The sequence below is a fragment of the Poecilia latipinna genome, unplaced genomic scaffold (genome assembly GCF_001443285.1).
Source record: "Poecilia latipinna isolate Pla-1442-1.1 unplaced genomic scaffold, P_latipinna-1.0 Scaffold122, whole genome shotgun sequence".
In the NCBI taxonomy this organism is placed as follows: domain Eukaryota; kingdom Metazoa; phylum Chordata; class Actinopteri; order Cyprinodontiformes; family Poeciliidae; genus Poecilia; species Poecilia latipinna.
In genome coordinates, this window is record NW_015112738.1 from 65,582 (window position 1) to 80,103 (window position 14,522).

The 14,522-nt window shown below is 36.2% G+C and overlaps 1 protein-coding gene across 1 annotated transcript; it reads left to right on the forward strand.

The window, feature by feature from the left end:
• The first annotated feature begins 43 nt into the window (after positions 1–43).
• Positions 44–4,458, forward strand: LOC106944980 (adhesion G-protein coupled receptor F1-like). The gene is made up of 10 exons (XM_015028345.1): positions 44–110; positions 182–268; positions 340–426; positions 498–584; positions 656–721; positions 1,044–1,153; positions 2,099–2,275; positions 2,353–3,735; positions 3,861–3,902; positions 4,069–4,458. The coding sequence occupies exons 1-10, from the start codon at positions 44–46 to the stop codon at positions 4,123–4,125; spliced, it is 2,163 nt and encodes a 720-aa protein (XP_014883831.1). The 3' UTR covers positions 4,126–4,458.
• Positions 4,459–14,522: the final 10,064 nt, after the last annotated feature.

A 14,522-nucleotide genomic window follows, 5' to 3' on the forward strand; every position in this document is an offset into this window, starting at 1 on the left:
ACAACAGTTTTTTACTCCTACAGGACCAGGTACTGCAAACCCCATGACAGAATCTAATCCTACACAGAGTACAACAGATTACATCCAGTCTGCTGTCAAGATGATCACAGGTAAGTTGACAATTTTTTGATCTCCCTCTACACATCTGTAATATGTTATCTGTGACATTTCATTCCCACAGAAAGCAAGACTACAAACAACATGACAGAATCTAATCCAACACAGAGTACAACAGATTACAGCCAGTCTGCTGCCATGACAACCACAGGTAAGTTGAAAATTTCTTGATCTAGCTCTACACATCTCTAATATGTTATCTGTGACATTTCATTCCCACAGAAAGCAAGACTACAAACAACATGACAGAATCTAATCCAACACAGAGTACAACAGATTACAGCCAGTCTGCTGCCATGACAACCACAGGTAAGTTGACAATTTTTTGATCTCCCTCTACACATCTGTAATATGTTATCTGTGACATTTCATTCCCACAGAAAGCAAGACTACAAACAACACGAAAGAATCCAATCCTACACAGAGTACAACAAATTACCACCAGTCTGCTGTCATGACAACCACAGGTGAGTTGAAAATTTCTTGATCTAGCTCTACACATCTCTAATATGTTATCTGTGACATTTCATCCCCACAGTAAGACCCTCTACATACAAAACAACAGAATCTGAAACTACACAGATAACCACCAGTGTTTCCTCAGGTTAGTTGACAATCTCTTAAATAATTTCTACACATTCTGTAATAATGTGTTAGCTGTGAAACTCCAATGTTTATGGCTACTTTGTATATCAAAGCAAAAGGTTGAACTAAATGAAGTTTCCAGTTTTAAAAATGACTTGTCAGCATTTTCAGAGTTACAGATTCTCATGCGCTCTCTGCGCAGACAAACTACTTTCTGAAAACAGAACACAGAAAGATGCTTTTGTCTGGAGATTGAGAATTCATATGTCAAGTTTCAGATTCCCCAAACAATATTATTTTCTCCATGGTCAAAGATTATTAAGGATCTGTATGTTTCATAGTGGTGACCACCAGAAAAGGTCCAGTGACCTGTAATGAAAATGATATTTCTGGAGGTAACCAAAGCGACTGCGTCCCTCCAGCTGTGATGGAGCTGGTTGGTGAATCTGAGGTATGTAGCACTTTGGACATTTCTGACTATACAAAACAGAATTAAAATCTGCCCACAACTCTGTTTTGTTACATATAGTCTAAAATGTTGTGTCCATTTAGAAGGTTTCCATTGGGGGAAGATTTTCTATTCTACTAACTAAATAAGTATTACTGAACAGCTAGAAAGTAAAAAAGAAAAAAATTGAATAGTTTGACACTAAAAGTTATGGACATTAACAATAGACATTGTCTAGTAGGAATTCTATGCATAAATACAAATGTATATTTCTGGGAATAACTTCAAACCTGGCCTAATAGTCGAGAGCAACAACATGTAAGAGTCCAATCAATGACAAAGATGTATCTGTTTAATATAAACTATAGAGGTGATTGGTGGTAGATACTATGTTAAAAAGGTCTCCCCATTTTGTTTTACATGAATAAGTGATTTGACCAAGTGAGATTATTTTTATTTATTATAGTAAAAGTGTGTTATAGATGTAGATATTCTCCAGTAAAATCCCTCTAATGTTTTATTCATCAAATCCTAAACAAAACTCTTGACTATGTTCAGTTAATTATGGTGTCTTGAAATGATTTGGTTCAAGTAGTAAAACTGGAATCCCACAAAAATGTGCATACGAGATCGCCTGAGAACATGGCAAATAATAAAATAAACTTCAACTTTCCAGTACAATGTATAAATGAAAGTATCACCAAGTATGTATTTGTTCCAACAATATTTTACATAAGATGGTTCATTACCAGCTCCTACACTAGAAGACAGGAGCACACAGTGATAAAACCCCTTTAACTTTAGAAACTTTAAAGACGCATTTAACACTATCTAACCAGAATCCATTCAGTTGATTATAAGAATACAATGACATGAAAATTTAAAGATAACTTTATTTTAAACTATGAGAGGAAATAATGTTGATAAATCTTTCTTCAATTCTGACAGAAACTGAATAATGAGACGCTTCCGGGATTCTTGGAGAGACTCATGGTTGTATCCGGTAACAACACCAAGAACATTTCCAAATCTCCAGATACAATCAGTTCTATTGTGAAAGCCCTCAGCAACATGGCAAACAGATCTATATTGTTATCCATGCCAATAAATAAACAATCAACAGAGGTAGGAAAAATAAAATATTATGTAACATTTCCTTTTTTGAAGACATAATCTAACACATAATATATTTCTTATTACAGAACATCCTGAAGATCGCAGGTCTTCTCACCTCTGATGAAACAAAGGCAACATGGGATACCCTAAACACAAACGATAAAACAACGAGCTCAGGCACAGAGAATGCTGGGGGGAAAAACAGCTCCAGCGCTTCCCTGCTGAACTTATTTGAATCAGTTGCCGCCCTCGTTGTCAATGAATCCTTCTCTGTTGAGACACCTTTTATTCATCTGAATAGAACTCAGTTAAAAACCAAATTAACCTTCAACAATGTCTTTAACACCTCGATGGAAATAGATATACCAGAGGCCAGAGAAAGTCAATACATTACCACAATCGTATTCGCCTCCATGGATAACGTGCTCCCTCCAAGAGATGAAGACAACTCATCATCCATGGTTATCAACGGAAAGGTTGTTCTCGCTAAGACAGCAGCCAATATCAGAAATATATCAATAACATCAGAAATTCTGAATGACACCCTGGAAAACCCAAAGTGTGTTTTCTGGAATTTCACACTCTTTGACGGTCTTGGAGGATGGAGCGACTGGGGCTGCTCTCTGCTGTCCCACAACAATGAAACCATCAGCTGCAGCTGTAACCACACCACCTCCTTCTCCATGCTGATGTCCCCTGAGATTATTGAGGATGAAAACATCAATGACATAACAATAATTGGAGTTGGCATATCTATGGCTTCTTTGGTCATATGTCTTATCACTGAAGCTCTCACTTGGAAAAAAATAAGTACCAACACCACCGCCTTCCTGCGTCACGTTTCCATCATCAACATCGCCGTTTCTCTCCTGATCGCAAACATTTGGTTCATCATCGGAGCGTACATTACAGACGACAGTAAGAAGAAAAACCCTGCGCTGTGTGCAGCCGTGACCTTCTTCATCCACCTCTTCTACCTCGCCATGTTCTTCTGGATGTTGGCCTCAGCCCTGCTGCTGCTCTACCGCACCGTCTTCGTCTTCGAGGGCGGATTGTCCAAGACATCCATGCTGGTTATTGGATTTGTTCTGGGGTACGCTGCGCCGCTGGTCATCGCCGTAACAACCATGGCAGTGACTGTCCCGTCACATAAATACATCAGAGAAAACCATGGCTGTTGGCTGAACTGGGAGGACTCCAAAGCTCTGTTGGCTTTTCTGGCTCCTGCACTTATGATCGTGGCAATAAACTTCCTCATCCTGCTAGTAGTGATTTATAAAATGGTGAGCAGAAGAGGAGTAAGGAATACAGGCCAAGGCAAAGAGCAGCATGTTTTGGTGGTGATTGCCAGGAGTCTGGCTGTGCTCACACCGTTTTTCGGACTGACTTGGAGTTTGGGAATCGGAACCATAATTGCCCCCAAAAACAAGGAGGTTAATTTTGCTTTTGTATTCTTCAATTCACTGCAGGTAACAATATTGTTTTAATTCACTAAAATTGTTTTACTACTCTGTACTTTACAATATAGTGCAAGTGTTTATTAAAAAAAAAAAAGTAAAATCGCCCTTTTGTTGACCATATGCTCCTCTTCCAGGGTTGCTTCATTTGGGTGTTTGGAACACTCCTGGACAAAAAGGTTTGTTTGTCTCATTTTTCTTTCACCTAAGTCATAATTGGTTTTAAATAATGCATCGCTATCAAGAGTTATATAATTATTACAGGTTATTAATTTTCAATCTTACAAACTAATCAAATATTCCTATGTTGATAAAACACACATTTTCTTAATGTCATCTTTTTAGGTACGATCAGAAACTATAAAATATCTGAGCTCTCAGGATAAGTTGGTGACTGGTTGATGACGTCACACTGTTTCAAGAGTCTGCATGTGCCGGAGGAGTTCCTCTGTGATTGTTTTAACCATTTTCATCGCCCCTCATTTTTTGACATTTCATTTGGTTTATTGGATTCCAAGATTGTAAGTTGACAGGACTTCAGCCAATTGGTCAATTTATACCCTTTCGGCCAGTTGGTTCTTGTCAGATCTGGGAAAATCTGACTTTTTCTTTTCTTGTTCTCCACTGAACTACGTTGGGAGCCATACGTGTGTTTCAACACGTTGAGGTCCGGTAGACTCGGTTTGACTGGGGACCAAAATTGCCACATTTATTATATTTTCAGCTGCTGGGTTTCACTTTCACACTGCACTGTCAAATGAACCAAACCCTTTGAAAACACTGTTCCCCTCCTCGCCTGGGGTGGCGCTGCACCAAGAACCACTGAAGCAAGACCCTTTTTTACAAAATGTAAACAAAAATTGATTAGATTTTAGTAGTTGTAGTATTTCTCTTTTGTCTTTGATAAAAGACCACAAGCTTTTCCTCCCCCTAGCACTATGCACAAGTATTTGTTTTGGTTGAGTTTATCAAGAATGCCCAGCCCTATAGTCCGCTTCCTCCTTTTGGAGAAGTCTTCATTCCATTTGCCATTCGCATATGCATTCAAACTGCATCAGAGCTCACTTAATCTGAACAGAGACCGAGGACCAGAGCATAGATGGACCAGAGTTTGCTTTTTTTGTTCCAATCACACATTCACATGTCTCCAAACGAATAGGACATCAGAACTCTATAAAAGCAAACTAAACAGAGCTGGTGTGAATGCATCTTAACTTTAACAAAAAAATGCTGAGCATTACTCTGGAACTTTCAAAAGAGAATTCAGTTCAGGACTTTTGGACAAAACTGGTGCAACAACGAGTCAAGGGTATAGTGAAATATAATTCAGGACCAAAATAATCTTAGTTGACCATCTATATTTTTTAAATGGCTCCAGTTCAGGAAATCAAGCAAGTTCAATGCAACTCTGAATGTCACCACCATCAACTAACCCCACACGTGAACTCATACATCTGTGGATTTAACTGACAAAAGTACATTCAGTATCTTGGTGCCAATGTTTTAGGCCTTTTCAGTCACCGTGCTCCTCTTTGTACCAGAGTCTATAGACCACAATGACGACCTGCTATTGATTACATTTTTGCTCTAGGATTACTTTGTTATTCACACTACTTACACTAAGATTATTAAAATAATGTGAATTTACATGCAGATTCTTGTATCATTTAAGAATTTTAAATATGTGTGAATTTGACCCTACATTACAAGATGTTCACTGGAATAAAAGGCATGCTGAGAACCTTGTTACAACTGTTACTAAATATGGTTTAGCTTTATGATGCATCTCTGTTTTGGGTGGAATATGTAAAATCATTTCTTGAGAAGTGTTTCAGGTTTAGGTTTGTACTTAAAATGAGGACCAGATTGAACTGTGTGGCCTACTTCTGCTGTTGTAAAATCAAAAGCTTTAAATCTGTGTTTAAAAAAACAAACATGGACTACTTGTCCATGTTGTCCACTTGTCCAATAGTTGTCAACAACTAGAAAACTATTGTCTAGTTGTTGTAAACTAGACTATATATATATATATATATATATATATATATATATATATATATATATATATATATATATATATATATTTTTTTTTTTTTTTTTTTTTTTTTTTCTTTAAAATTCAAAGGTACTGACTGCTTAAAGTGTATGCCTATTCATCACTCAAAATGTGGTGGGACTGTAGAAAGATGGGATGAACTGAGTTGGATGTCTTACTCTGCTTGGATTCTGGGATTCTGTTGCTTAGAGAAAGTTGATGCTGTCCTCTACATAAACCAAGATTGTCTGGAGAACAGTTTGAGTACACGCTCTTTCCAGAGTTTTTCTTTATTCTCTAGCTGCAGTGGAGATTGTAGAAAAACAATGAGCTAATGCATGTTTATTCAGCCTAAACTGTTTATATTTTCTGGTACTTGTGAAATCATTGTTAATTAATTAACATCATCTGTCATTTTTTTCCATTTGGATATAAGTTATGTAATTATGTTTCTCTTTTATAACTGGAGATAAGGATTTCTCAAATGTATATTTTTCTGTGTTTCTATATATTATATAATGCTAAAAGTCTTTCCCTCTAAATGTGTAAAAAGAGTAAGAATACAACTGAAAAAATAAAATAAAATATGGTTTATTGAGCCTCAAACACTTTGTTGATTAAAGATGCGATTTTTAATAATTCCATTGGTTTATCCTGTCCCTTAGAAATCAATCTGGAAACAGCAGGAGCATTATATTGAGATCAATAAGTCAACTCATTATCTTCTAAAATGCCACATTCTTCAAAATTTGGTCCATGAAGGAGAAGCAACTATCTTTCAATCAGACTTATTGATTAAACTTTGGTCAATTCAATGTGTCATTATCCAGTTAACTACCCTGGATTACTAGATAATTTGTCTGAACACTTGTAAGACTTTGTTTTAAATACTAACGAGGTCATTATATTGGAACATTTAGCTATTTAGCTACGGAATCTACCAGTCTGCAGCTTCTGATAATTATTCCTGTCAGCTACCAATAATCTCAAGGTCAGTTCATCCTTCTGTTTCTGCTTGATCTTGTCTCTTTCCCAGACAAAGCAGTTGAAGGAGACATTTCTTCCATTATAAAGATGTGCTCTGTGTTTCCAGCTATCTTCATTTACCAGCCCAGTCATGATCTGGTAGCTGGTAGTTGTGTTGGTCTCCCAAGTGAATCTACTGCCATTAAAGCTGATGTTAACTCTCTAAACACAGAGTCAAGAGAGCAAAATCAATGTCCACTTTACAGACAGAGGTAGTTCTGATTCTGGAAATGACATTATCCATGGCCGAGGTCAAACTTAGAACAAAATGGCAAATCCTGAATGACTGTTATGTGCAAGCCAGTTTAGAGGTGTGTCTTAGAAGAAAGTTAGTATCTGCATGAACATGCCATGATTTGGTGGCTCTGGTAATGTCTGCGCACAGTTTATCAGAGAGGAGATGAGGTTACATCTTAACAGTGAAGACATATTTAAAAAATATTTGCTTTATATAAAGCACTTTGAATGACCCTGCTGCATGATGGTACAAGAAAATAAGCCAGAGCATGCACAGTTCTAATGGAGGAAAGGCAATGCACAGATGTCATTTTTGTTTTTAAGAAAACATAAAAAGGTTTGCTTTATGTTCCACATGTGCCTGCAATGATACGTCTAATAGTGGGATTATATATTGGAGATATGCAAAATAAGATAGACTGATGAGTAAGTCCAGCCTTGACCTTTAATCGGTTTACGCAGAATATTTTAGGAACGAAGATGAAGCATAATGGGACATTTAGCTGACTTGACCTGAATAGCCGTTTCCCCTAGCTAAAAACAAACATATGCCTTATCCAGTCCAGACTAATATTATGACATGGTATAGACGTATTTTATGACAATATTTTTGGAAGAAGTTTATTATAGAAAAAAATAGTCTTAAAATACTTGTGCTTGATAGTGTTTTCTCTCCATAGTTTTTCTGATAGGCTACAGGACATCTGTAGGAGAAGCTACAGCTAGGAATTGCCCGTCAGTTAGTAAAACACTTTATTGTGAAATTAATGGAACAGGAAATAAAAAATAAAAAAAATGCCTTCTTGAACATTAGGCGGAATTTCTAGGGAAATCCAATGCCCTGAAAAAAAATTACTAGATTTTTCCATAATAATGAATGATCAATGCAAGCAGACTATAAACAAATAAAAATGTAATGGAGTGTTGATGACACTCCATTCATCAATGGAGTGTCATCAATAGAGTGATGGCTCCATTGTTGTGATTTTATCAAAAATGACCCTTATTATGAAGAAGATGATAAACTGCTGCATCTCCCACACGTTCCTCTCCGGCTCAGGTTGTTGAGCTGAACTCAAAAACTAAGGAACAAGGAAAGAAAACTGATTTCAAAACTACGTTAGTTACACATTAAGTTAGTTACACATTACTTACACATCCTTCTGATGTGTAAGTAAAGATGCAACATAATCCCTTCTCTGTCATGTTTCATGTTTCTGTCAGAACACCTAAAAGATGACTCTGATATGTGGAAGTCGGCTTGAGGGTCCAAGAGCATTCAGTGGACTAATAATTTATTGTTGTTTTTAGTTCCCAATAAATAAATGAGAGACATATTTATTTTGAGACATTTATTTTAATTTGGCAGTTACCTATTGTGGCCAGCAGATGGCAGTGTGCACTCACTATTACACTTGTATCGATGGAAAGCTGTGTTGTATGATTTTATTTCTTTTCCTGCTTACGATAAGCCGCAGGAACTTGTCAGTTATATTTTGTCTTCTTCCACAGATAGAAAAAAAACATCTGAGAAATCAGTCAAAGAGATTCCATCAGCTGGTTTGCAGCGATGAAGTCTCTTAATGCGTAAGACTGACATTAAGGTAAACAGAAAAACAAACATTTGATTTATTTCATTTAATATCTGTTGATATGAAGATGTTTCATTTAATATAAGTGAATTTTTAAATCGTGTCTGTTTTTTGCATAGCTTTTTGAATGTGCTTGCATCGGGATTTTTTTCATCTTTAACACTAAATGCTTACAGTTTCACCACTGACACGAACTTAGTTTACGTTTTAAGACTTAATTTGATTCATTGCTTATTGTAAAAAAAAAGCAACATTTTGCTTTATTTTTATTATTTTTAACAAACACGTCAAATATTCTATTACAAATGTGTTCAAAACTTTGTAAATATTCAGCTAATTTTGAAAAAAAAAAAATTTCACACGTGTCGTGTGAAATTAATGGAAATTAAATAAGAAATGATATTTAAAATCACACGTGAATAAGTTTGTTCACGCGATTAAAAAGCACACCGCGGCATCGTCGTCTAACTACTTCCTGTCGTCTTCTTCGTCTTTGTGTCAGAGGCAACATCGGGTTGTTAATCATGTGACTCGTGATGCGAAGTGTTTCCTTTGTTGTTTTGCAAAATACAACAATTTTGAGACGGCCAAAGAGAATAAAAACCTTATTCTAGCGAGAACATTTTTTTTATTAAAGAACAAGAGTTTTCTGAAAATTGGCATGTTACCATTGAGCAAATTTCTTTTTGTAATTTCAATCTGTGCATTTATCTGATCAATGGAAACTCAACTACCATTGTTCAAAGTATAGGGCTACCTCTCCTAATCATTGGAATTAGGTGTTTCAACCACTTTAGCAGCTAATGGTGTAAAAATGTCCTCAATTATGCAAGCAGACAGATTCTACAAGCAAGAATAAAAGAATAGGTCACTCATCACCTCGGTACAATAAGTCCTTTCCTTAAATTTCTGTTTTTCCAGCAATGTAAATGCAAACAGAAACAACAGCTGCTCACTGACTGGAGAGCAGCTTGTGATAGCATGCCTTTAGTCATTAGCAATAGACTCCAAACTTTATTGTCACTAGCTAAAAAGCAGAGCAGACCCACTTTTTCAGATTGTCTGACAGTTTGTAACTTTTGGACTTTTGTTAGGCCCGTCAGCTGCAGCTAGGCTAAAGGTTTTTTTTTATGTCATTGGTAACTGTATTTTCCTCAACTGGGAATTGATTTGCAGTATGTCCACAGGTCCAAAAACATATATATTTTATAGCTCATGCAGTGTGCAGGTAAAACACTCTGCTTTATCACCCTGTCACTGACCACACTGGTGAAAACAAGCTTTCTTGTGGTTAAAACATGGGGGAGATATTTACCTGTGTAAACATGTAGTGTACATAAACTGAAAAGTATTACCCGGAACTGCTCCACTGACCTAGAACTTGTAACAAATAAATGCAGGCCCATATACCTCCCAACAGAGCTAACTTTAGTGCTGTTACTGCTGTGCACATACAGCACCCATCTTTGGAGTTATATTGAATCATCAGGAAACAACAGGAAAAGCACCCAGCAGCAGATCACTGCATTGGAGGGGATTTTAACCATCCTGAGCTAAAAGCAAAACTCCCACCTGGGGTGGGAATACACTGGGCAAGATGTGAGCAAACCTCAGACAAGTTTAAGGGCAAACCCTAGAAAAATGGACCACTTGTATCTCCTCTATATGTCAATGTTCTACTGAGGGTTTTAAACCAGGAAGAGAATAGAAACATGCAGGACGCCGGCCCTCGGTGAATGTCTTTAGTCCTCTGACTTAGAGCCACTTGGAGCAGCGGAGGAACTCTCTGTTCTCTGTGGACTACAGCTCTTTACTGTATCATATCGTGTCATAGTGCATGTCATATCTTATTATATCGATGGATGGTACTCTGATTGAGTCAGTGATTTTAACTGAATCAAGACCGCATCTGACATCAGTGAAATAGGAACCGTTTTTTTTTGTGTGTGTGACCATCAACATTTGGATTGTGTGTGTTTCTTAAGTCTCACACAAATTCTTTTAATTCTCAGGCTTTGCTCTCTTTGGAATACTTAACTTCACAAGTCTGAAGTGTGACCTGATTGATGGACTCGCATATCAATGTTTGTGACATCACCAAGCAGACTGTGTACTTTAGACATGTTGACAGGTCATCATACTTGAGGTTATAAACAAAACTTTAAATTTTTCTTTTCCTCCATTTTTGAAATATTTTTGTTTTTCTGCCTCGGATGATAAGGACGTCTCTTACAATATATGTGGATTTTTTTAAATGGTTTATGATGGTCTATTATTCTTAAGCCATAAGTCTTTAAGGGATGTGTGTCCTTTTGAGTGCTACTTGATGTTCCAGTGCATAAAATCGTCTCTAGATGTTAAAAATATTTGGAGAAATTTAATTTCGCCACGTATTCCACCAAAGCCGATGCAAAATGGCTCTTTCTTCGTTTAGTTTGCTAACCAAATGAGGCTCTGTAGCACAGACATATTTGTTCACAGGTTTGTTTGTTCAAGGCGTGTTGTCACAGAGACAAATTGATCAACCCAGTCAAATTATCCTGCAGACGCATAAGAGTCTCAAGATTTTCTGCTGCTTTTGTTTCTTATGATTTTTAAAAAATCGTAATTTCTTTATGCCTTGTTGTTGATGTTTCATTACTCTTGCACAAAGCAAAGAAATTACCAAAAAAGTGTATTTACATCGATTATCCATTGTTATTTCAAGATAGCCATAAATGCCTTCCTTATTATAAGAAATACATAAAGAAAAGTAATAACCAAAATAGAAACAATTACTTCCCATCTCAACTGAGGGGGAATATAATTAAGGTTTATTTGAGTAAACAATTATTATTATTATTTTTATTTTTTTGCTTTTTGTTTAATTCTGTTGGTTTTTCTGTATGTGTTGTGAATACATAATGTGTAAAATATACATTATGAGGTTGAATGAACGTTCATATAAAAAACAACTTTCCATTTTACTTGTGCACAGCAATTTCTGACCAGTGCTAATATTAATGATAATAATATTAATATTAATAAATTTAGTAATACATTTAATTCATAATTCCTTTTATATCTCCAGCTGATATCTCAAAGAGCTCATTGATGATGGCTAGCTACTGGTTTGTAGCTCCGGCTAACAGAAGCGAGGCAGCCATATTTGCGCCGTCAAACCCAATGAACATATTCTGTAACTCTCCATACCTTGTTAAATTTTTAGACTCACTACCTGTCAGCTGCTTTGCATGTGTTTTCATTTCCTTTACTGCTATGTCAATGTTGTGGCATGTTGCCTAACACTTTGGTTATGAGTGATGTAATATTGAAGTTTTAGGCTGAGTTAAAAAAAAAGAAAATCACACGTTTTTTACAGAATTTATATTTGGAAACTTAAAAAATAAAGTTAACAGTTAAATAGTACCTTAGATCATGTCACGCTTTGCTTGTAAAATATCAGATTGTGTTTTGTTTCGACCTTGTGTCCTTTCAGGACCTTTTATAATGATGTTTTAAAATCATAACCTCAAACCTGTTACCGTAACTCATCATGTTGCTGACTTTCTTTCACCCTTTCTTCCTTTTGGTCTTTCCTTATTTCTTTCTTTCTTAGGGGTAATGTCAAATCTACCCAAACTTCAACTTTCTATTTCTAAACACAGATTTAAATGTATTGTTTCTAATCATCAGTGAGAGGAGTCCTGGGTTTTTGGGGTGTTTTTGCTGACTGTGGCCAACGCTGTCATACAAAACGATTTACTTGTAATCACTCAACTTCCGATAATCGTTTGTTTAGCAGGCATGACAGGAAAAAGTCAAAGAGTCTTTTCTGGAACCACGAGCAGCAAATCTCATGCAAATGGTTATTTGCAGGAAAATGTTTTTTTTTTTGTTTTGTTTTTTTTTTAGGTGTCATGTCTTCGGTATCTATTTAACACACCAAAACATTTAATCAAAAACCGAGTTTTTTCTGGATTGCTTTGTTACCTTTAAGCTAATTCATTTTCAGTATGTCAAACTGGGCATTTTATGTAAATGGTAGTCAGTGAGTGGTCAGGTTATGCATTGTGAACGTATGCTGCCCTTAACACAAACTCCGCTGAACAAGAAATGGTATCGTTGAACGATTCCACTGGTGTTTGCTTTATTTCACTTGAGCCTGTTGACCAGCGGTTACTCTGCAGGTCATCACATCACGCTTCTTTTATCTAATTACTGATGAATTTATCGTCCTCCTTCAAGCTAAGGCACGCCCTCTTGTAAGAGAGCTCAAAGAATATGGCGTCGTCTGTGCCACCATGCAAATCCCCAACAGGTTCTGCTTGTTTGCCAACCTGAAGTTGAGCAGAGAATTATAAAAACCAGAAGCTGAGAAATAATTTGTCAACGACAGCAACTTTTTCAAAGTTGAATGCCGACTCTGCCTCCAACTAGACTTGATTATGAGCACAAGATGTAAAGCCGCAGTGTGTCGGGTCGGTGTTGTTCTTTGGGCCCAGTGGCGTGCCTTAAGTCAGAACATTGAAATGAGGAGGTAAATCATGAGAAAATGCAAAAACATCATTTGCACAAGATTCCCTGTGTGTGTCTTTGCTCTTATAATGTTTCTTTCTATTGGAAATGGATTCATTTAAACGCTGTCCTGAGCGTACTGCCCTGATGCGCTCTGATTTCACTATGATTATGACTAGTGATTATTTTGCTGTCCTGTTTTTTGAGAATTGGGTGAAATATTGTTATTATACAGGGTGGGGCATAAGTTTCCATACACAAAAATAATAAACATTTTATATTGTACAACCATTTTTATTTTTGTGGGACTCTGTGTAATCGTTGCACGTCTTGGACCACTTCGTGGTCGATCTGCAACATTTACAGTTTTCTGAAACTTGCAAATAAGTTTTGCCACAGTGTCGTGTGTGACGCTCGCTCCATGTTTTCTGTTAAAGTTTCATGCAACCATGCGACTGCTTCCAGATCCATCAGTGTCATTTCAATTCTTTGCTCTTTTGTCAAACGCATCTTCTTGGGTATCTGAAATATAAAGGAAATATACATCTTACATTCTCCTATGTATGGAAATTTATGGCCCATCCTGTATAAAATATTGGTAAAAGAAGGTGTTACATCATAAAAATACCAAAATGTAATTTTGTGGCCTATGTGCAAAACGTTCAGAGTGGAGAAAATTGAACACTGATATTGGAGTGTTTAACCATCCAGTGGTGTCAAAATCCCAACATGTTGCCAAAAACAAGTTTGCGTCCAATTATCTGCTCCATTTCTATCCACTTAAATTAATATGAGTGCAGTGATGTTCTTCATATCCTACAGATAGCAGACCAATGAGTATAATTTACTTATTTTTTTACATTTAAAAATACATTTTGATTTCATTATTGTCCACTGGAAAAATCTACACAGAAAAAAAAACAATACTTATACGTGAAATTAATTTTAAACATTGATATCTGATGTTTAAAGTTTTTCTTTTTAAGTAGTGGCATTTATAAATGAAATGGAGACATCTATTCTGTTCAGAGTCAATTTAACCCACAGCATTACAGGAGGGTTAATCAAAGCATGCTAATGTGTTAGAATGGAACAGTCAAAGTTCAGACATGAATCATCACAGATGGTTTCCATCATGATCTGGTCCATATTCAGCTGTTTCCTTGTTACAGACACATGGGACTTTTTTTTACACATGACAGAACATTGGCTGTGTTTTCATTAACCATAAAATTGCACAAAATGACTTAATGGAAACACAGCAATTTCTGGTTGGCTGACAAATGATGAGCACCAAGTCTGAATTAAGAATATTTGTCATTTACATCCATCACTGCCATGATTTTTAATGACTTATCATGTGAACAAACTCATTCACGTGATTTCAATTTAATTTCTTATTTAATGAAAAC